Genomic DNA, 24,957 nt, shown 5'->3' with positions numbered 1-24,957 from the left:
ACAGATTGATGTCAAACTCTTCAACCTATGGAGCTTTGATGATGTCCAAGTTTATTTCAAATCCATCATAGTTTTTTGTTGTAATTTGTAATATATACTCTGTTGAAGTTTTATAAATTTATGATTTTTGTTTGTTGGTTGTAATTTTGTTGTTTTTGTTGTGTTAGCTCATTGATGTTTCGTTGAGTGACTATATTGGAGTTGTGACAACTAAAATTCCCCGCACTGCTGCTGGGAGATAATCTATGAAAAGGTTTAGGAAATAGCAAAAAAATATAACAAGGTTTATTTTCTCTCTCCTTGAGTCAAAGTTTCTACCTTTCATCTAATCATCTATATTTTTGAGTTTACTAATATATTAGAGCCTCTATTATGATCTTCAAAATTACAGGGTAAAAAGGTTAACTTATTCCAACCTGCTGTTGAGTTCCTTCATATGATAGATGATGTGGATATTCGAAAAAATTTCTGCAACATTGATCAAATTTTCTAAAAACTATCGTCGTTACTGGTGTTTGGTGTGATGCAAAATATGTTGTTACCAGTCCAATAACAAATGCACACGAAAAGGAAATATTTGGAACAAAAATATGGAACTTTGGAAAAATTTAAGGATGCACACGAAAAGGCTTTGGAAGGAGAGTAAAGGTTTTATGAATCTGATAAATTCAATTTGGTGCATTGTCATGTAGGTTTTATGCTGCAAATATGAGAAGAGTGAACTTTGATGTGTTTGATCGGTGCAAACGGAAGGTATTGGTGACGGCGAATCCGAAGGTGATGGTGGAAGCGTTTGTGAAGGACTATCTTGCTATGGAAATAAAAGAATACTGGATTCTGGATTCATATCTATTTGCAAGGTTTTGTTTCTACTACTAAATATCTTTGCATTCTTATATATACCGATACTGAAACATCTTCGAGGTTATAATTACTGTCAGAGTGTGTTTGTATACTTATAAAACAAGACTCGGTCGAAATATACACAAGCATTTGTATCTCTTACTCTTTTGATTCAATCTTATTTTTTCCTTTTTATGATACTTCTACCATCTTTTAATTAAGGTCTCATTGTAATTTGTTAAAATAGGAACAAGTTCATCAAAAATGAATTTTAAGAAGGTAAATTTCATGAATCTACTATTGTAATTTTTAGCATCTTGATGTTTATTTATAATGACATATTGTCTTGACTTCTTTTTGCAGCCCCCAACATTGGGGTAGATATAGTAATTCGACAGCAATTTTTGGTTCAAGTAGGATTCCAAATAGTTATCAACCGTGTTAATTTTGAGCGTCTCGATGTTTATTTATATTAACATATTGTCTTAACTTCTTTTTACAGCCCAACATTGGGATAGATATAGTAATTCGACAATGGTTTTCAGTTCAAATAGGAATTCGACTAACCCAGTTGAAATCGTCAAGTAGGAGTTTGACATGGTAAAGCCAAACATTTATTTCAAGTTGCAGATTGAAAATCTTATAATGGTTGAGAAACCATATTGCAAGTTGAAATATCCATGCATCCTTTTGCGCACAAACAGTAATTGAAAAGCCATCTTTGTATGCAGATTTCTACAAAGATGATACTATTTATGAATGAAGGCCTACTATTTATGAAGCCATCTTTGTAGCATATAAGATTAGTCAAGTAAGACATACTCACACATTGGCTCTAAAAATTTATTGAAGTACTGATACTATTCACAACTACTTGAAAAATATATCTTACTTATTATATTTTATACAACTAAAATAATCAATGAATAAATACAAGAAAAAATGTTATTTATTAAAATGATTAATGAATAAAATCTATATTACTGATGTGTAGGATATTAAAAAAATATTTAAACCAGATTCATGGAAATATTAAAAATGTTATTTATTAAAATGATTATTGAATAAAATCTATAAGTTTATACTATATAATTAATTAATATTTGGATCAGAAGCACAAATTGAAATATTTTTATTTATTATTTTTAATAGTATATTTTTTATCCATATTTTTTAATTATTAGTTTAACATAATTATTTACTATTTATAATAACGTTACGTGACATGTCGTCCTCCAAATAAAATTGGTGTTTCTTTATCTTTTGATTTCCTTCTTCAGCAAGCTTTCCCAATATCAATACATATTTATTAAAATCTTTTATGTAATTTAAAGATTTTATACTATAGTTTTAATAAACTCTTTTATGTAATTTAAAGATTTATACTATAATTTTAATTAATATTCAATTCATAATACTCATATTTAATTTTAACCCTTAATTTTATGGGAGACATTTAAAATATTAATTAAATAATTCAACTATATAAACAGAAATAAGTTATAAATATTTTTATAAACATGAAAAAGTTTAGTGTTGATACAATTATTATTATAAACTGTAATAAGTTATAAATATTTTTATAAATATGAAAAAGTCAACTGATGATGTAATTATTTTTATCAACGGAAAAAATTTAACTGTTGATATACTTATTTAACGAGTTAATGTTTTTTTTTAAAACTTACACAAATTATTAACAAAGTAAAAATGCCTAAATTATTTTATAATTTACAAAAAAAATTAGTTAAATAATTTTTTTATGTATATTATTAATAACAATGCCATTTTATTTATATAATAGTAATCTTACTATAAGTAAAATTTATATATTATAAATATTTTAAAATAAGATTTTTTACTTAGAAAATATTTAACCCGTGCCTCGCACGGGTTTAAGTACTAGTATATATATATATATATATATATATATATATATATATATATATATATATATATATATATGAGAAAATGTATGGTTAATTTAAATACAATAATAGTTATATGAGAAAAAAATTTACAATATTACGGAGGAAAATATATTAATGATATTACGATGAAAACTAACTAAAACAGAAAAATATTAAAGATCATTAATTGAACTAATTACTTCAATATTATCTAATATTTTTAAAATATAAATAAAATTAAATAATTCAATAAATATTAATTAAATGATTTTTTTATAAATAATATTAAAACAAATATAATATTTACATACGAAAACAAAACAAAATATACCGTTGATCTAACTATTTTTATATTTGGAAAAATTATATAAATATATATATATATATATATATATATATATATATATATATATATATATATATATATATATATATATATATATATATATATATATATATATATATATATACACACACACACAACCCACATATAAATAAAAATAAAAGTGTGTATTTCCTTTAAAAAATATTAAATATTTTATGGTAAATATCAAAAAGAAACCAAATTAAATGCAGTTCACATTTAATTTTATTTTGAAAAAGATGTATATTTTTAGGAAAAAAATGCTTAAATGAAATAAAGTTGATGTTTTTTGTTATAATTTGTTACAAGAAAAAAAAAAAAAAAAAATATATATATATATATATATATATATATATATATATATATATATATATATATATATATATATATATATATATATATATAAGGATAGGGGTGTTCGCGGTGCGGTTTGGTTCGGTTTTGAGCATAAAAGTCATCCTAACCGCGAGATTAAAATGAATGTGGTTCGGTTAATTTTTAAAAAGTCATCCAAACCAAACCAAACCAAACCCTTGCGGTTAGGATCGGTTCGGTGGGCTGCGGTTTACACCATAAAATAAAAATATACTGAAATAAAAAAAGGAAAATAATTCATTCTTCCATACATATATTACATATATTACAGTACCATTAAATGTACTGAAATAAAAAAAAGGAAAATAATTCATTCTTCCATACATATTTTACATATATTACAGTACCATTAAAAAGAAATTTTTCATACTAATTACACCAAAATAATTCATTCTTCCATACATGTATTTTACACCAAAATTACTACCATATAAGTGTATCATGTATTTTATAGTACCATACTATGTATTTTACATATACTACATACTAAATTACTAATATAACTTCAGTTATTCATACTACATACTATATACATTTTTTTCATACTAATAAACTACATACTAACTAATAAATTATATACTACATATACAAGTATCAGATAACTTCAGTTCTAAATATTAATACAACATTACAAGTTCAGGACTAAATATTATCAGTACTACATATACACCAAATGCTTCTCTAGAATGAGTGAGAGAGAAATCAGAGAATGAAGTTGAAATATTGAATAGGAAGGAAGAATGAAGGAATAGTGAGTCACGTGACGTGAGTGTACAATATTGCAATTGGATTGGAAATATAATAAATTAATTATAGAAATTCAAAAGTTTAGTTAAATATGCGGTTATGTTCGGTTTGGTTCGGTTTTGTGAAATGAAAACCGGAAACCGAACCGTGCAGTTGGGCCCAAAAATCATCCAAAACCATCCAAACCAAACGCGATTTTTGCGGTTTTCGGTTTGGATTGGTTCGGTTTGCGGTTTTCCTTTTGGATTGGTTCGGATACGATCACCCCTATATAAGGAGGGTTATATTTACTCCATGAGTAAGTTATTATAACTTATAACCACTAGATTGAAAAGACTCAATGGTCTAGATTTGGAGTAAGTTATAATAACTTACTCCTGGAGTAAATATAACCCTCCCTCTCTCTCTCTCTCTATATATATATATATATATATATATATATATATATATATATATATATATATATATATATATATATATATATATATATATATATATATATATATATATATATAATATGATGTTTTATAATTATTTATGTTACTAATACTTTTATTTTGAAATTATTTTTAATTTAAGATACAACGTTTTTAAAGATAATGGAAAACATATCTATATAGTAATTGATGTAATCATTTAAATAATATATGTTATTAATGAAATTTTATTTTTAAATTAATAAGTGATATTTTTTTAAAGGAATAGAACCAAATGACATCAAAGTGTCATGACACCAAATACTATCCATTTATTATTATTATTATTAATATAAATGAACAATTATTTTGAGACAGAGGAAGTATATTATTAATGGCTAAATTGATTATTAACGGAACATGAATTTGTTGATCAAAATATTGATTATTAACGGGATATGAAATTACTGATCAAAATTTTTTTTTATTAATTATACCTTCAATTATTATTTTCTCATGTCGTTACTAGTTAGAGACTATAATTAAATAAAAAGTACATTCAAGACCTAGATTTACTAAAAACAAAAAATCATTAAGAAAAAAAATATATTTAAGACGTGAATTCTTATCTACCCAACTCAAAAAATTGGATAAGGTTACCTTCTGTGTAAAATGCTTTTGAAAATAACAAACAAATGTACTAATATTTAATAAATAATTAAATGTGTTAAAATTAAATGAAATCATTTAATTGGTAGAATGTACAATATTTAATTTTTTGTGATGGATAGAATGTACAGTATTTAAGAACTAGATATAGTCAACCATAGAGAACACTCTAACTACTTTCATTAATTGCTTTTGCTTTTAGGTACAAATAACACCAATCATTTTTGAAGGTCTGACTACTTTTCCAACTTCGCCTTCTTTTCCGACCTTTCTGTTGCCTCAGCTGTAACCATAAAACTTTGTTTATTAATAATGGAAAGTGAATTGGAAGTATTGAAGACCATAGAATACTTCCTATGTCTAACCAATCATACCTTTAAATTTTCTTTTCTTATTAGCTCTCCTCCTTTTCCTCTCTGTCTGTGTAAGTTCTGCTTCTTCCTTAACATCTCCCTTACCATAAAAAATCTCCTCAGGGGCCATCATAGCAGCATTTGAAACAGCCACAGGAGCAATCTATCCATGAAAAGTATAGTACATTGTAAGTAACAAGCAATCATCCATGAAAAGTATAGTGCATTGTAAGTAACTATAAAGTAGAAGTAGAATTTTACTTCTTCCATTGCCAGAGCAGGTACTTTTCTTTCAAAGGACATGTCCTCTATAACCTGTGAAATTAATTTAAGGAAAATAAAAAGACATGAAAATTTAAATGTTATCATATATTGTCTATTAAGAGAAAATAGGAATGTTGATGTCATACAGGTTTTGGAGCAAAGTTGAAATGAGTAAGGGCGTCCATTTTCAGAGAGATCTTCTTAAACAACATGCTTGCCTGACCACAAGTAAAGGCACAATATCAAGTGTGTAGCAAAATTGAAAAAGAATAACAACACAACCTAATTCAGAGCCAGTACATGGGTACGTACTTCAACTACCTGAGAAATAAAACTCAACCAAAAGATGAAAAGATTAAATAGTGGTAGAAATGAAGTAAAGGAATCAAGTGTTGCACCTGATTTTTTAGTTTATCTTGGTGTGACAACGGAGCTGAAGTGGGGTGAATCTTTTGAACATATTCTTGCTGTAAAAAACATGAGGAAAATCACAAAAAAAAAAAACAAAATGTATGACAAGGAACTGCAAGTCAAATACAATTTCAAGTGTTCAAATACAGTCCAGAAATACATACCTCATAAATTTCTGCTAGACCCTGCTTACTTTTATTATCATCCTGTATTAAATGGCAATGATGTGCACAAATTAGTTACATAATTTAAAGTTAGCAAGTTGAAGTTCAAAGTCTATTTATTCTGTTAAATAAATTTTACCAATTCTCTAACTTCCTGAGGCGCTTTCAATGGCAATTTAGGAGTTCTTTTAACATCATCAAACCTCCCCTGAAAGAGAAACAAGTGAATAGATAAGAAACAAAGATAGTGTGATCTTTGTGAAAAATACTTACATGAACACAAACATAACAAGTGGCTTTACAAACAACCAATCAAAAAAATTTATTAATTAAAAATAAAAAATATTTTTTTTCTCTCTCCTACTCAATCACAACCACCCCATGAATCCAATTAAAAAAGAAGTTAAATTTTAAATAAATTTAAAATTTTCTCTTTTCTTATTGGTTGTTCCTAACACTAATGATTTATGTGCGTATCTTAGTAATGCCATAATTATAACAGTTGGTAGGTTACTTGTTGTTAGTCTTAGTTAAAACTAAGAAATAAATAGTATGTTGCTTATCTTATTAATTTTATTAAATAAAGTTGTTAAGTCATTGAAATATATTTTGGAGTCAACATTAGAATTATTTATTTATTATTATTAATCAATATTTTGTTATTTATTATTTATTTAATTATTATAATCTATAAAAAAATTATTAAATTGAAACTAATAATCTTATTAATTAAAATTGTTAAGTCATTAAAATATATTTTGGAGTCAAAATTAAGGTTATTTGAGTAATTTTATTAATTAATAAATAGAAAATCCTTTTCTTGAAGTATAATTGAAAATCATGTCATCATGGAACAATAACTTACCTCAATAATCCTTTTCTTGATCATTTCCTCAATTGAAGAATTGATGTCCTCAGTGATTACAGGAGGAGGTCTCACGTTATGCTGAAAGTCAAGATCAACTTCCAAAGCACTATTCACGGGTCTCTTTGAAGCTGTTACCTGTTATAAAATCAATAATAGAAGAATACAATAACTGATTAACAGAAATGTTCTACATATGTAACTTATAAAAGGACAGATACAAAAATAGGGGAATGTGATATTACCTCGCCCAGCATAGTCCAAGTTTTTGGCTCTATGTTAGCTTTCTCCATCAGCTTTATGTTGGATTGAATTTTTTCCAGCTGCTTTTCATGGCTAGAAGAGGTCCTTATCTTCTACATACACCAGTAAAATATCATAACAAGAAACTTTAGTTTTAAAAATAAACATCTTTGCACCAGAATCATGTGTGTGTATAAACACCGAGACACGCCGAAATACCTGTTTGTCAGATTCCATGTCATCTTCAACATCAAAATCTTCAGTTTTTTCAGGCAATTGTTGTTTTCTTTTTGAGCCCTTTTCTTTTTTATTCTCAAGCAATTGTTCTTTGCTTTTTGAGGCCTTTTCTTTTTTATCCTCTAGCAATTGTTGTTTTCTTTTTGAGCCCTTTTCTTTTTTACGTCCAAAGAAGTCATCGTACCTGAAAGCAGCAAATGAAAAAATAAACCCCACATAAACATACAAATAAACTTTTCTGAAGGCGCATATAGATAGTTAAACTGGCGTGAATCAATTTAAAGCATTGATTAAGACTCAGTTTGCTTCAGTTTTAAAAAAATAGATTTTTTTTTTGTATTTTTAAAAACAGATTTTTCAAAATTGTTTTTCAAAAAATTACAAGTTTATTTATATTTGTTTTTTCTAAAATGAAACACTAATTTTTACATCCTATAACATAAACATACACTACAAAAAAAATGACATTTCAGAAAAAGATTTTACATCAGGTTTCAAAATCTATGATAGGAAAAATATTTGTCAAGATATTTTACATCAGGTATTTATTTCCAATGATATGAAAAATATTTGATTTAAGAAAAAATATAACACGGTGGCAGTATTGTAAATATTGTAAATTTTTGTTATAAGGGATTTCACATCGGGTATTACTTTGCACTGATGTGAAAAGTCTATTGTAAAAACACGGTGGCAATATTGTAAATATTCCAAATTTTTGATATAATGGATTTCACATCGGGTATTCCGTTTCCCCGATGAGAGTGGTAGGCCTTTACATCGGGTAACTCCCTCCACTGATGTGAAAACCCAAACCCATTTCACAAAAACAAACCCATTTCTTCTCAAACACAAACCCTTTCTTCCCTCTCCCAACATAAACACTCGTACTCTCCAACTCCCTCCGTTGTTCTCCCTTCGTCCTCCCTCTGCTATTACTCTCTGTTCTCCCTCCGCCGATACTCCTCGTCGTTCTCTCTCCGCCGTTCTCTCTCCATTCTCCCTTTCACCACAACACTCTTGAAACCGGTCCAATGTTTCTGTATTCCTACTGGATCGAAGAAATCACGTTCGAAACCCTAAGTTCTAAAATCCATGAATTCAAGCGAAACAACTAAGATTCAAGGCGTGCAATGTATGGACATTATCACAACAGAACCGAGCTTCAACTATGTCGGCGTGGCGACTGCGATTTCTGGCCACCGTGAAACCCCAGGTATTTCTGCTCTTTCTTCTATTCTGCATTTCGCGTCAATTTCTCCCCTTCGTCTTGCGTTTTCTTCTAGATTGACTTTCTCAAACCTTATGGCTTGACAAAGCTTCTGTATTTTCTTGCTTTGTTCTTTCTTCAAAGGTTTTTGGTTTGGTTGTCTACCATGGTTAAGTATTTTGTTGTGCAGTCTACAGGTTCTTCATCAATGGGGCTGGAAGAGATTTATCTCAATGGCAAATGAGATTTATCTCAATGGCAAAACCTTATGGTGATTATGAAACCAAAGTTCTTGCTGCCACTGAGAAATGGGGGAGGAACGTGTGGGCGTCCTTTTACTTTGATGATTATAATCATTTTTTCCATACCCATTTACATTACTGTAGTACAAGATTGTGGTAAAATTATTGTGTTTGCTATTTGGGAACTATTACTGATTTCCATAACTTTACCTTTTTTACAATAAATTTGACTCGTATTGTTCCTGATGGACTTCTTGTATTCTTTCCATCTTATTACCTTTTGGAGCAAAGCATAGGGTGCTGGAAAAGCATGGTATGCCCTATGAAAAGTTAAATTTGTTCACTCTCTGCTCATTTCACATTGTCTCGCAGTTTGTTATTTTCAGAGTAATGAAAATTCAGCATCAATATGGGAGAGAATTTGCAAATACAAAAAACCGGTTATAGAGCCTAGGGAATCTTCATTGTATGCCTCATCAATTAAGGTATGCTTTTTATGGGGCATAGTTAACAACATTGGATCTATAAATTCTTAGTTGAATATTTGAGACAATTTCAACAACCATGTATATTAGCACTCCTCCCGCAACCGTGAGCTCCGCCTGCACTGAATCCAACAACACCGCCACGCTCACATCAATAACTTTGATGCCAAATCTATTCCTAGCTCAGCTGTTTGGCTTCGAGAAAGTAATCACGTCGTATGGGTAACTTTTTTGACTCGTGTTTTGTTGATTTGTTTGTGGTGAAACTATTATCGGTAATTTAATGTATCTGTGTCTTGGATGTTTGTTTTAGATTGATTATTAAAGTTACTTGTTGTTGTCTCGAAGTGAGGAAATACACGATTCCATGTTTAGATCTATGATTCATTGAAACCTTAGTTGTAATTTGTGTTTTTTATATGTTTTGTTGCTATGTGAGTATGACATGCATTAGGAATTTGGAATACATGGAGTTGATTTGATTATTGGAGATGAAATATTTCTACTGATGGAAACTAGTATGACATGCATTAGGAATTTGGAATACATGGAGTTGATTTGATTATTGGAGATGAAATATTTCTACTGATGGAAACCAATAGTTATGTGTTCTAATGGATGCTAATTTCATTCATTTCTTTGTCTTATGAATGCATGCAAGAAGTATCAATATAGGAACTTGTAGTCATATTCCTAAGTCTGCTAGTATATCAAGTGAAGATTGGTGTGTTGATGTACCATAGCCTTTGTTTTAGGATGAAATCATGCATAGCTCGCTTTCCTTCTTTTTTTTTTTGCGATATGGTTCCCTGTACTTAATTGTTTTAAGATGAAAACATGCGTAGTTTAATTTAAATGCATGATAAAACTCTTGGTGTAGTTTAATTGATAAGGCATTCAATTTTCATGCAAATAATTTGAAGCCAGGATGTAAAGTTTTATTTTTTTTCTTAGTAACATACTTAACATGATAGGTTTGTTTCACCTATTTAGAGTTTGATTTTTATTACTCTTAATTTATTCTTTTTAAAATCTACAAAACTTGTTGTCTATCAATTCTAACAGGAAAATCTCCAATCTTGTGCAATTAAATGAGACATAGTTGTAGAATATACTTATGGCAATAGAAAAAGGGCTACATGGTTTCATCCCACCGAGTCTTGGATGCAGGTAATAAAAACGATTTTACTTTGTTATTTACTTTGTGTTTTGCAACTTAATGTGAATTTTCAAAGAATAACTCTATTGTTATTTGCGTATTGTAGGTATTTGACGATCCAACAGAATTAACAGCCATTATATGAAAAAAAATCATATAACTCTATATTGTTATTTACGTATTGTAGGTAAAAAAAAATTACAGGTAAAAATAGGAAAAATAGGGAAAAAACTACTATATGCTTAAAAGCAGAAAACGTATTACATCGGGCATTATAAAAACCGATGTAAAAACAAGTCTATTACATCGGTCAAAGTTGAAAACCGATGTAAAAACTATCTATTACATCGGCCATTATGAAAACCGATGTAAAATATGTCATATATTTTTTTTTATAAAATAATTGTACTATTTTTCACATCAGACATTTGAATTCGCCCGATGTGGTATGTTAATTTTTCACATCGGGTCATGGCCCGATGTAAAATGTCTCAGACTTATTACATCGCCCGATGTAAAAAGTATTTTTCGCCCGATGTAAAAAGTACTTTCTGCACTAGTGATACATTGTTGATGACCAAAATTTAGTTAAAATCGCTCTTTTTTCAAAAAGTTGTATTTTAAAAATGATTTTTATGAAAATCTATTTGAAATAACTTCAAAATTAAATGATTTTTTGAAATTTTGATATCCAAATTTTTTTCCCAAAAATAGATGAAATACCTAAAATCACATTTTAAGAATAACTATTTAAACAAAATTTTCATTTGAAGCTTTTATGAAAAGTTTCTTTGTAAAATTTTTTTTCTCAAAATTATATAACACTATAAAAATCATTTTTAAAAAAAGCCAAAACAAACGAGCTCTAAGTTGTAAGCTTTAAATCAACATTCAAATCTATTTTTAGTTTATAGGAATAGGAAACTAAATATATAAATAGTTAAATACCTTGCATATATGGCTTGTGCTTCTATATCTTCTACATTTTCTTCATCATTATCATCCTCATCATCATCAATCTCAAAATCACCAGCCTGTATAAATATAATGAAAGTGTCTCAGAAACCAATATGGAAATAACAACTTAACAAAATCAGTATCCAATAACAACCAAGCAAAGAGCAATCAATTTTACCTTCTCAAGGTTGTCATCATCTTCACTGTCCTCACCCTTCTCGTAATTATCTTCCTCTTTTTGTAAATAATCATTCAATTCATCTATTTTCATAAATTTATCTTCAATGCTGCCACCTTCACCTTTCTCTTCTTCATCATTCTCCTCTTCTGCTTCAGTTTCTCCTTTTTCCATCTCATCTTCTAACCCTTCAAAATCATCCTCGTCTTCATCAGCTTCATCCAATCCCTCATCAAAACCGCCACTTTCTCCTCTCCACCTTTCTTGCTCCTTTGGCTCCGCCTTGTTAGCACCGTCCAAAGGAACCTTCAACTGCGCAATTTCTTCAGGATTTTTTACTAGCTGATTCAACCGACGGCGAAGAGTGGATAATAGCGGCTGTGATTGGAGATCAATTTGATGCCAAATCTGCTCAGCATCGTAGCCGTCGGTGAGGAGTTGGTGCAGTGGTGATTTTGAGGAGAAGGGTCCGAGGGAGGAGAATAGGTGTTTGGATGCAGCACGAGCAGTCTCAGATAGGGTTGGATTTGGTACAAGGAATGAAGGTGGGTTTTCTTTCAGGCACAGTAGGGCTTCAACGCCAGAATCCTTCGCCATGAATGCGGTGTTTTGTATTTCTCTTCCCTTCAGAGATGGAGATTGGTGGTTTTAGGGTTTTGGTTACACGACAATATAATACTAAGTTGGGTGGTTTTAAGGTCTTGGTTACACGATAATATAATAATTTGGGTGGTTTTAGGGTTTTGGTTAGACGATAATATAATAAGTGGAGTGGTTTTAGGGTTTTGGTTACACGAAAATAGCAAGCGTTCAAAATCTTTATTTCTTTTTAAATACAATCTATCTTTAAGAGTGAAACTATGAACCTATTGATATGGGTGATAGTCAAGCCCAATAAAATACACTCTTTCTAATTCATTTAAGGAGAATGTCTCAATGCATTTAATTCTTAATCTCTTTCTAATTCTACCCCTATTTTTTGCTTTGGAAATTGTTGCAAACATTTAAAAGGTAAAAAATTGTAGGGGTATATTTGGAATAGTGACATTGAATGTAATAAATATTGATTTTTTTGCGCTTATATATAAGACCATAGAAATTTTTTTTTGTTGCTTATATTTAAGACCGGAGGGAGTATATTTTGAATTTTAAAATAAGTCTTGGTAGGGTTGGCCTAGTGGGAGAATGCTTGGGTCTCAAGGATATGCTCTCCTTGAGGTCCTGAATTCGAAGGAGCCTCAATAAGAGGTGAATTATAAATCAACACCTCGAAAGCAATAGAACACCCTTCGAAAGCAACACTTAAATTAAAAAATTTGTTTTGAATAACATAATAATTTAAATTTAAAATATTAATGCACGTATTTTAAGAAAATATATTGCAAATATGTTACTATTAACTTATGTTTTTGGGTAAATGTTAGCATTAATTAGTCATTTAAAATTAGAGTTGGTGTATAATTATTTTGTCTGTTTTTAAAAGTGGGTTGGTACTCTTGGGTTGGTGTTATCGTTTCTTTATAAGCAAAGAGTATATTGAATGTGAATATTAGGATGTTCAAACCTAAATACAAGACAGTGAGTCAATTTTTAAAAAAAAATATAAAATTATCCTTTTAAAATTTAGAAGTATATTTTCGTACCACCTAAAATACAACACATTCATTCTTGAGTGAGTCACACATTCTATTTTGTTAAAAATTAGTCTTAAAGTTTATCTTCATATATATTGAAGGGTTAATTTGTATGTACACTTTCGTAATAACTAATGGGCATATTATTTTGATATGGTAGTTTTTAATTTACAACTCAAGTAATAATTCAAAATTATACTTTTCTAATAAGACTGTTTGTTATAAATTTGACATTTTTTTAAAAATCTTACATTTTAGGTCATTTATACTAAGTAAAATATACATAATTGTTATTCAATTAAATCATGTATTTAAGTAATTCAATTAAAATGTAATATATTAATAATTAAAATCCATAATCAAACATCATTATTGTTGACAAATTACAAACCATAATATAAATATTATCAAAATACAAATAAAAGTGAATTATTCATTATATCTGACCCCTTATTCTTTCTCTACCTCTTATACCATAAGACAATTTGTGCTTTAGATAGAATGACGTAGTCTAAAAATGACCCTCATTTGAGAGCCTTCCGGAAACTCTCTTCTCTTTATACTTGTTTGTGCAATAGCCATAATATGCTGACATGCAGGTAACACATCAACAATAAGATCTACCCTACCTTACTCCCCATCTAATATCTCCTGATGAACTGTCCTAGATGGATCTCTCTGAGCATCTGGGTATCATGTAAGGATGTGACACTCTAAAATATCATTGTTAATACTTCAAGGCTAAGGAATTGGCACACTTCGTGTTTCTTCTAGTACTAGATGATCATAGATATCATTAAACATCACACGAACATCTCTCAAACGACAGTGGAAGGAGGAGATATGGATGGGTCTCTTGGAATACCTTGTTGAAACCCAAACTGGTGCATAACTTGCTCAAAAAGATTTGGATAAATCATGTGTAACCCACAAGACAACCATCTGGAGAAGAAGATTAAGTCATCCAACGGACGCGTCTGACAGTGATCTTCGTACAGTGTGTAGCGTATATCAGTTGTGAAAACGCAGTCAAGAAATACTTGGAACGGCTCGATCGCCTAATTCCCTCTAAGTGAGATGAAGGAGAAAGCATGTGGTCAAACCATATTATATTCATGTTCATATGACCATCCAGGGATGCATGGAAAGTGGGAGATGATCCATGTCTGAAAATGGTTTAATAATCTTCCCTTGATTGGAAGATGTAGTAAAGATAATACATCATCAAGTGCGATGGATATTTCACCAATCAGAATATGAAAAGGTGGCATATCTGAGTGTCATCTTTCCAAAAAAGTTGATAATATACCATGGTTGATAATAGTATAATCAGTTATTCATAAACCTTACAACTTGGGTAGTTACATGACATCATGGAACTATTGCTTTTCAGGTTGCTGCAACTTTGCAATCTTCCTATCGTGGTTGATGCATTTCAAAGTCTCACGGTATTGTAAAAAATAAATCATCTTCATAAAGTTCAAATATTATAACACATATGTTTAAAAGAATAAACATAAAATTATTTTACCCCTCCATCCCACACGTTCCTAGAAGCAAGGTATGCATACAAAGAAAGTAGTGATATGTCATAGGGGCCTCCACGAAAAACTTCAAGAACAGCAGCAGACTGATAAAAATGGACTTTAGGGGCAGCATCTGATGACATGTACCTCTGGGAAGACGAAGTCGCAGACACCTGAACCTCAGAAGTGGACGCTTCTGGATCAAATGAACTGACACCAACTGGTAAATCCCTATAAATAAATGCATGATGGGACACTATATTGTGCCTCAATCTATTTTGATTGTCAACCATTTGACCTATAATTAAACCAGAAAAATCCTATAAAAAATTAGAATTCAAACCTATATGACAGACATGCAAAATCAAACAAGTTAAGGAGATGCAGACAAAATATGGCAGTGCACTTTCGTAACTCAGAAAAATAAAATTCAGACAAAATACAGAAGTGCACTTCCGTAAAACAAGAAACACCAAAACGGCAGAAAATGCATAAACCTAACATACCTTAAGCTATAAACATCAAAAAAATTCAATCCATGCCTCAATAAACTACGTATTATGAGTGTAACTACAACCTAACGTACCTTAAACAACATATTTAAGTAATATATGCATCACAAATAAAAAAAAGGGATGAAATGAAAAAACGTATCAAATATGGAAGTAGAAGCTCTTTCATTGAATGGACTGGATTCGAGATTAAGAAAGCTCTTAGATTAGGCATAATGTAGTAGAAGTTGTGAGAAAGGTTGAAAATTGAGAAAATGGGGTTTCTCACGAGGATTTTTATTTTTTTAGAGTAAGTTCAGATGAAAATGAGGAAGGGGAGATCTGGCGCATTAATATCACTCAAAACGCGTTCGTAGGTATATTTTCATAGTTTTTAGAGAGATACACTTTTGTACTAATTTATGACAAAATAATGGTGGCTCGCTTATGAAGTGATGTCACATGTGGTGTGGACTTTTGGGTGCGCCTGGAAGTGAATCTCCGTGTTTTAGGGGCATTTATGGTTTTTCACGGAGGCGTCTGAGCACCACTAAGAGTGTATTAAGCAATGCTCTTATAGTTATGGATCCCATTTGGAGTAGGGGTGGCAAAGGGGCATGTTCATCCCATTTTGACTCGCTCCGCACAAGCTCACAAAAAAATGGGGCGGGCGGGAAAGCTAGTCTAAAACCTTGGTTTTCCACGTAAAAAGTGAGGACGAGGAGAGGCGGACTTGCTTGCACTATGTTAACCCCCGCGCCCATAAATCACTACTACAAAAAACATATCTAACGTCAGACGCGAAATCGTTTGACCTCGGCTACAAAAGCTAGGTAACGAAGGACGTCATGAAAAGCTACCGCTTATCACCTCGGTTATTAAAATGCAGAGGGGTAAAGTTAATTGCAAGTAGGTTTGATTCCCAACATCAACGTTTTTATTATTTTTAGAACTGGCTGGAGAACAACAACACGAACAACAGTAATAGAGGATAACAACAACAAGAACAAAATTAACAAAAACAAGAATAACATCAATGACACAATTCATTAGGAACCAAACAACCTACAATGTACGCATCATGATATCAAATTATGTGTAAGAAGAAGTGGAAGGAATATCAAAGAAGGGGAAAACAAATTTGAAAAGACAAAGAGATGTAATCATTCAACAGTTCAAGGTAGCTAGTTTACCAGAAGATCTTTACAACTTCCAAGATAAGAAAACATGGTGAATTAAAGAAGCAATAATTAGAAGGAAACTTGACATGCGTGAAATCTTTTAGCTTTTATACTTTCAAAGATAAAAAAGAGGAAGAATCAGAAGAATCAATATAAAAGCGAAAGAACTTCATCCAGAGAAATCAGAAAAGAGGAAGAATCAAAATGAGTACTTCTGTTCAAACTTTATCCAAAGAAATCAAAGAAGAAGAAGAAGCAAAACAAAAACTGAGTACTTCATCCAATGTTGAGAGAATAGAAGTTGTTGTGGGTGTAGAGGTCAAAGTCGTTGAAAGAAACTCTACAATCGAACCTTTGAGACCCAGGAGAGCTCTCAGGAAGAGGAGATCAAGAAGAAGAAAGGTGAAAAGGCTAGTCATCATCAATTCTGATGATGATAAAGCATATTATACTTGGTCAAACTTCTCTCATCCAGAGAATTGTGATTAGTAAAAAATGTCATTTTTGTAATTTTATTTAATGAAAGTTTTATTCTATAATTTTTTATCTATCAGCTTAAGGTTACAACTAATTTAGGGGTTTCATTATATGGTTTCATACACACTAATCTATCAGCTTTCATCCTATGGTTATTTGCTACTAAATATGAATAAAACCAAAACAAAAATAAAGGAAATGTATTATACATAAAAATTATAACTTGCAGTAAATTATCTTGTTGTCTTTCCCATATTCATTGATTCTTGAGGCAGTTTGTACGTTAAACATCCAAAACACTAAAACCAAAACCTAAAACTACCAAAGTAATGCTTCTCAACAACAACAACAACAGTAATGGAGAATAACAACAACAACAATAATAATAACATACTGGTGAGAGAGTTTTTTCGTTCGCTATGACTCTTTGGAGAAGAAGTGTTTTTCTGTTGGTTGGATAATTAGTGTTCTTTTGTTAGGGCTCGAAAAGTAGTTTAGATATACACTTAGAAAATAAAAAGATAAGAGTATTTATCTCGTTTAATCTAAAAATCGAGGTAACATAGCTGACGTAAAATCTACAAAAAAAATAAAGGCTCCTTTTTTGTTGAAAAAAAATAAAAAAACTAGGGAGTTTTTATCTTGGTTTTACAGAAAAACTGAGGTAACATATCCGTAGTAAAATCTAAAAAAAATAAAGACGCCTTTTTGGTTCCATATAAAACATTAAATAAAAGGAGCTGAGAATAAAACCTCAAATCCTGAGCATATATTTATGTCAGTTTTATTTAAATCTGAGGTAATTGATTTATTATTATTATTATTTAAATAAAACAAAGCGCTCCGGTCACATGTATCGGCATTTTTTATCGTACGTGATGAAAGTTTCGTCATAAACAGTGTTATTTGTTGTAGTGAATATCCACCAAAAATGGGTCGGACAAGCACTTTAGAAGGTGCAAGTCTAAATTCTTGTTCCACCCCGTACGAAAATGCTGACAAAATGAATATGTCCAACGGACCGAGCCCATTTTTCCACCCCTAATTAGGAGTATTCTATGTGAGCCAGAAGGTAGCCATTAGTTTGTATTACTATGATAGATAGTTATGTGTTATTTTGAAAATTTCTATGCATTATTTAGTTTTAAAACATTTTATTGTATATTTTTAAATAATATAGTATTTAAAATATTTATAATTTAAAGTTATATACTAATAAATATTATGATATTTTTATTTTTTATTAAAAACAATAAATAAATGACTTATTTAAGATCGGATAGCCTACAACTCGTCTAAGAACAAACTCGACTAATATATTGAGTTCATATCCTAATAGCTTTTTTAAATTTGACTCGACAATAAAAATCCCGAGGTTCGTTAGGATTGACGCTACAGTAGCTTCCGACATTAGAGAGTCGGCCACGACACCGAAATAAAGCTGACACTAAGTTGATGTAGCGTCGGTTTTTTGTATGTTAGCGAGGGCTTTTGGCCGACGCTAAATCGTTGTTTTCTTGTAGTGTATACCACTAAAAAAATTGTCATTAGCCACGTGATTTTCAAGCCACAAAATAAAAAATTACGCCACAACCATCATTTAGCAACGTGAAAAATCATGCGGCATGAGCGTTTGTGGCAACTCAGTTGCCACGTGAAATTCACGCCACAAAGTTGCAACATGATTTTCACGTTGTAACACTTTGTCACGTGATTTTCATGACACAACATTCTACATTGGTTGCAACCTTGGTCTAGTATGTGTCAGAAATTTGTCAGGTGAAAATCACTGCACAAACTTGTCACGTGAAAATCACGCCACAAATATCTACATAGATTTAATATTATAAAAAATTTATATTACATATTATTTTTTAATATATAAGAATTAATAATTTTGGGTTATAAATTAATATAAATAAATAGTATATATTATTTATTTTGAATATATATATATATATATATATATATATATATATATATATATATATATATATATATATATATATATATAAATTAATATAAAGAAATAATTAAACATATTTATTAAATTCAAGAAATTAAAAACTAAAATTTTTCGGATTAAACACAACAAATAAATTATTTATTCTGATTTTAAATATATATATATATATATATATATATATATATATATATATATATATATATATATATATATATATATATAAGAATTAAAAACTAAAAATTAAAAATTAAAAAATTATTAAACATATTTATATAAATATAACAACAATACATATAAAAAAAAGCAAATAACCCACAACTCGATATATTTTTAGTGAAAAAATTAACCGACAAAAAATCAAACAATACATACCTTATAGTGAAGAAATCAAGTTCTTGAGTCTTTGTCAACAAATAAAGAAGAACAAGAAGAAAAATAATGAAGGGGAGAAAGAAGAAGAAGGAAAAATGGAAAATGGTGGAAAAAGAAGAAGAGAAAACTGATAATGTGTGGGAAAGAGGAAATTTGTCTCGTGAAAATCACGCCACAAATGTATGTGTGTCAGAAACTTGTCACGTGAAAATCACGCTATAAATATTAAAGTTGTCGGCCCAATCAATTCAACCGATCAATCTTTTCCACTCAAATTTTTTATTTTTGAATTTTAGTTACTGACGTGAAATACATGTCACAACTAATTTTTTTAAAATATTTAGTGACTTAATTTTCACGTCGCAACCCTCCTTTTTAGCCACGTGAATTTTACGTCACTAAATCACGTGGCCGGAGACAACTTGTTTTATAGTATAAGTTTTGACAACTCTATTTAATAAAATAAAATAGACTTTTAATAAACCTAGAATAATAAACCTAGGTTAATAAACCTAGAATAATAAATCTACTTTTTGAGAATATAATAAACCTAGAATAATTTAATCTAAATTTAAATATACTTTTGGTCCATTTATTTTAAATTTTACAATTTTTTACTTCCATTAATAATTTAGTTTTTTTTTGGTAGTGAATTTAACTATTCTTAAGTGTTTTTGGTTCTATCCCATTTTTATTATTTTACAATTTCATTGTTACCTAAGCATAGTTTCTATTTGACAACAATAATGCCCTGTTCCTATTTACTATTATATTTATACTTTTAAAATATTGATTGACTTGATTTGACCTGTTAAGACTTAGACTTTTTGAAACTACTGCTACTACTACACCCTCTGTTACAGCCTCACCCTCTCACTGCTACACTCTCTGTTAAAGCCCCACCCTCACCCTCTTACGTATTCCCATTCCTTTTTAAATATTTTTTCTCTCTCCCCTTATATATATTCTTCCTTTCTTATTTTTTTCTCTCATAACTTCTAACTTCTTTGTTTTCTATCCTTTTTCCCTCTTAACTTCTTTGTTTTTTTCTCTCTTCATCATGGATGCTCTTATGGTATGTTACATTTTTATATCTCCAACTTTTCAAATAATTTACTTTATGTTAAACTGGTTCTCTACTTATTACTACTTATTACTGTTTTATTATTTTTCTAGATGGCTGCTTTTTTGATGGGAATTATCTTGGGGGCATGTCTCATTTTATGTCACATGCTAAAGACCTGTAGGAAGATCCTTCCACTTCCACCGGCCACCACTGCATTATTCAAGCAGCAGCCTCCGTTCTCGGTGGAGATACAGTTGCCGCCTCCACCACCTCCACCGGACACCACTTTACACTACGCCAAATTTAAGCTGTAGCAGCGCAGCTACTAAAGCGCTTTTAGCAAAAGCGCTCTCGTAGGGCTCGCTAAAAACAAAATTAATAAACAAGGGAAAATGATGCAAAAAAAGCGCTCTGGTAGGGGGGTTATGAGAGCGCTTTCAAAAAGCGCTCTGGTAGGGGGGGTATGAGAGCGCTTTTAAAAAGCGCTCTGGTAGGGGGGTTATGAAAGCGCTTTTAAAAGCGCTCTTATAGGGTGGGTGCTACGAAAGCGCTTTTGGGATAAAAGCGCTCTGGTAGGGGGTGTTATTAAAGCGCTTTTGAAAAGCGCTCTGGTAGCCCATTTAAAAAATTATATATTTTACAAACACACGCGTTTTGTTTCAGATCCAAAACACGCGAACCTTCTTCTTCCTTTCGTTGCTCCGCCGTCCTCACTCCCTCTCCAGCCTTCAACCGACTCCGCCGCCGCCTTCCTCACTCCATCGCCACCCTTCAACTGTCTCTTCTCTGTTCAGGTTAGGGTTTTGTGCCGGAAATTTTCCTTTTTTTCATTGTTTGCTTTCAAAAATACAAAATTTTATTTAGGGTTATAGTTAATATTATTGGGGCTTTTTTAATTTATCAGTGATTTAGGTTTTATCAGTGTGATTTAGAGTATTGAAGACAAAGTTTGTTAGGTTTTTATCAGTGATTTAGAGTATTGAAGACGTGTATCAAGTAAGTAGAAGATGTTATTGATAATGAGACCTACAAGGGATATCTGTTTCATCAACTTTTACATGATTCAAGATTTTCTATATGTAGTTAGTAATAATCACGTTTTTCTATTGTAGGTTGAGCTTCAAACAGTGGATGGACTGGTAAAGGATAGAACACAATGTGCCCCTGCCGATTATGTTCCACAGAATATGAATCAAGTAATTGTACCCCGAAGTCTTCTGTGGCAGGATCCTTCGGGGTACAGTTACTTGATTCATATTCTGTGACACAATACAACTTGGATAGAAATGAGGCGATGCAGGTTAAGTCCAACAAAACCTTCAAATTTCTAGTCCAACAACCCCTTCTCATTATTGCAACATTTATTGATTGAGTAAACATACACCCCTAGCTTACACCAACACCGTAATTTTCTACATACAAGGTATACAATTCATTTTTTATTAATTTATTCTATCTTAATTTCTGTGCACAAGTATCTATCTGTGTTAAAATATACGGTGTAATATACTAGTGTAGGAAAATAAGTGTAGATATAGCATAGCTCAAAGATGAAGGAAAACGCTGAAGGGTAAGTAGTAGTAAATAGTTGTCATGTATTATTTGTCATAGAAATTAATATTCAACTTTTATTTGTGTCTAATTTTTCCTGTCAATTGGTTGTGAACTTTACATTAATTGTTGTTGCAGAGAAACTTCTTATATTGCTAAGAGATAGTAGAAAGCTCACAAGGATACTGGGCTCTTTTGATCAATTTGGTAACAACTTCTCAAATTCTGTAATTGTTTGACATGTTGTTGGTTGAGTTTCTAATAGTGTTCCTATCAATAACATGTAGCTAATGTTGTTCTTGAGGGTGTCTGTGACAGGATTATTGTTAGTGATCTATATTGCTTTATCCCTCTGGGCTATATGACGTGGCTGTGTTAAATTTAAGGTAAACTTTATGTACAAAATTTGTTGAACTAATTTACAATAAATGATATTCCATTCCATGTATTCAAGTTAGATATATAAAGTCCTAAATATTAATAAATTAATTTGTATTTATTGATATATTTAATTTGATTATTCTTTTTACACGACATATATATATATATATATATATATATATATATATATATATATATATATATATATATATATATATATATATATATATATATATATATATATACTCGTTCTACTCTTTACCTTCTTATTTTAGAGCCTTTATATAATAATAATCTTATTTTGATTATATTATTTTTATTTTACAGATTGTGAAGATTTTCAGTCATTTGAAGATGTTCAGACTTTGCAGGACTAGGACCGATTTAGTTGATTTAGTTGTTTAGGGATGATTTTCTTATTGTTATAATGTCATGTGAATTGGTTTAGTTGTTTTCATGTTAGAAATATGTGAATCGGTGTATATATATTTTGGATTAATTACAATGGTATAATTATAACATGTTTAGTATATAATCGAAATCGCTTCTTTGTTGAAATAATGAGATTACTGAAATAATGGGATTACGATTGTAAATTATAGGTTTATGGGATAACAATGGTAAATTACAGGTTCATGAAAGAATGCTGCCATAAATGCAGGTTTAGAAATTATAAAAATAATAGGTTTATAAAAAAAAAAAGCATAAAAAATAAAATAAAAAACGCAACCTACGAAAGCGCTTTTGGAAAAGCGCTCTTATAGGGGGGGCTATCAGAGCGCTTTTTCCTAAAAAAGCGCTCTAATAGGGGGGATACCAGAGCGCTTTTTCTAGAAAAGCGCTCTTATAGGGGGGTCTACCAGAGCGCTTTTAGAAGCGCTTTTGTTACCTACGCCAGCGCTGGCTTTCACAGCGCTTTAAAGAGCTTTTAAAGCCCAAAATAAGCGCTTTCGTAGGCCTTCCGTGTTGTAGTGTTATCTTAATTATTCAAGCAGCAGACTCTGTTCTCAAAGCTGCCACAGTTGCCATCACCCCCCTTGTTGGCTTATGAAGAGCTGTCACCACCACCCACACTGCTATCACCACCCACACTGCCATCACCATCCACGCCGGTTCCATGGCGCCGACAACTACCTCGTGTTGGCGGTCTATATCCTCCTGTTGGTTGGTACACCCAAAAGCAGTTGGAAAAAAATTTAGGGATTAACCTGCCAATGCATTAGATATATTTTTTTCTTATGTTTTTGTTTAATATTTTGTTGGTGTTCAATTTTGATGCATAGACTTGGAACTTTGAAATCAAATTGAACATCATTTTTTTGTATGTTGTGTTTATTTTGGATATGATGGTTTAATTGATGTTACTAATGTGTTTTGGAGCTACTGTATTTATCATTGATATTACTAACTATAGGGGTGTGAAAAAAAATGGTTTACATTAATTTTCTATGTTCTATTTGAAAAGTTCTATGTTCTATTTAAAAAGTTGAATAGTAAATTAAAACATGATTTTTATTATTAGAACATGAATGAAATTTATATCTCTAAAATAATGTTCGATTTTTACTTAAGAAAAACTGGAATCATAATAATTATTTTTCACAATTATTGATCACTTTGATAATTTTACACAAATTAAAAAATATAACTAATATTATATAAAAATATTGTGAATTGTTTTATAATACAATTTATTAATTTTTTTATTGATGGGTTTAAACAATATAAAAAAAATAAAAATAAATAGAGTACTAAAAAAAATATAGATGTTTTATTGATAAGATTAAATAATATATAATTTATAATAAATACAATTTATGGGAATATAATATATTATTTTAGGCGAATGAATAGAGTAATTAGTATTATTTTGTAGTTGAGATTGATTTGTAATCTTGATCATTTACATGTAAGTAAATGAAATACTGTAAAAAAATATTATGGAATAACAATAAATATTATTCTAACATAATTACGTAAATGTTTCGTACAGAGTTACATGTTTATTTTTTAAAAAATATAAAAGAATGATTTTCAACAATTTTATTTAAAATCAATTTATGTTATAAAATTTTTAAAAAAGTTTGTGTAATCAATTTATTTGTAAATTAGTTTTTAATTAAAACCGGATTAAACCGGTTCTAAACCGGATTTAAACCATTTTTTAGTCTCAAGCTGATTTTTATACCGCTGTGGTACATTATAAAGGTAAGTTAGGAA

At 30.1% G+C, this 24,957-nt stretch overlaps 1 protein-coding gene across 1 annotated transcript; it reads right to left on the bottom strand.

The window, feature by feature from the left end:
- Positions 1-5,560: 5,560 nt before the first annotated feature.
- Positions 5,561-18,812, bottom strand: LOC131622350 (M phase phosphoprotein 10-like). Its single transcript, XM_058893380.1, has 13 exons — positions 18,798-18,812; positions 12,093-12,680; positions 11,906-11,976; positions 7,944-8,045; positions 7,627-7,729; positions 7,382-7,519; positions 6,656-6,724; positions 6,517-6,558; positions 6,340-6,408; positions 6,088-6,159; positions 5,939-5,992; positions 5,699-5,840; positions 5,561-5,607 (listed from the first exon to the last, which is right to left on the bottom strand). Exons 1-13 carry the CDS (start codon positions 18,810-18,812, stop codon positions 5,561-5,563), a joined length of 1,512 nt encoding a protein of 503 aa, XP_058749363.1.
- Positions 18,813-24,957: the final 6,145 nt, after the last annotated feature.

Source organism: Vicia villosa, unplaced genomic scaffold, assembly GCF_029867415.1.
Source record: "Vicia villosa cultivar HV-30 ecotype Madison, WI unplaced genomic scaffold, Vvil1.0 ctg.000029F_1_1_2_unsc, whole genome shotgun sequence".
NCBI lineage: Eukaryota > Viridiplantae > Streptophyta > Magnoliopsida > Fabales > Fabaceae > Vicia > Vicia villosa.
The sequence above is the reverse complement of the archived record's forward strand: the minus strand, read 5'-3'. Positions and strand labels throughout refer to the sequence as shown.

Coding starts and splice junctions, on each gene's coding strand:
- LOC131622350 (XM_058893380.1), bottom strand. Junction 7,730..7,943: donor TCAAAAAGCAAAGAACAATT/GCTTGAGAATAA, acceptor GTAGAAGATAAG/GACCTCTTCTAGCCATGAAA. Junction 6,725..7,381: donor TCAAGAAAAGGATTATTGAG/GTAAGTTATTGT, acceptor TTTCTCTTTCAG/GGGAGGTTTGATGATGTTAA.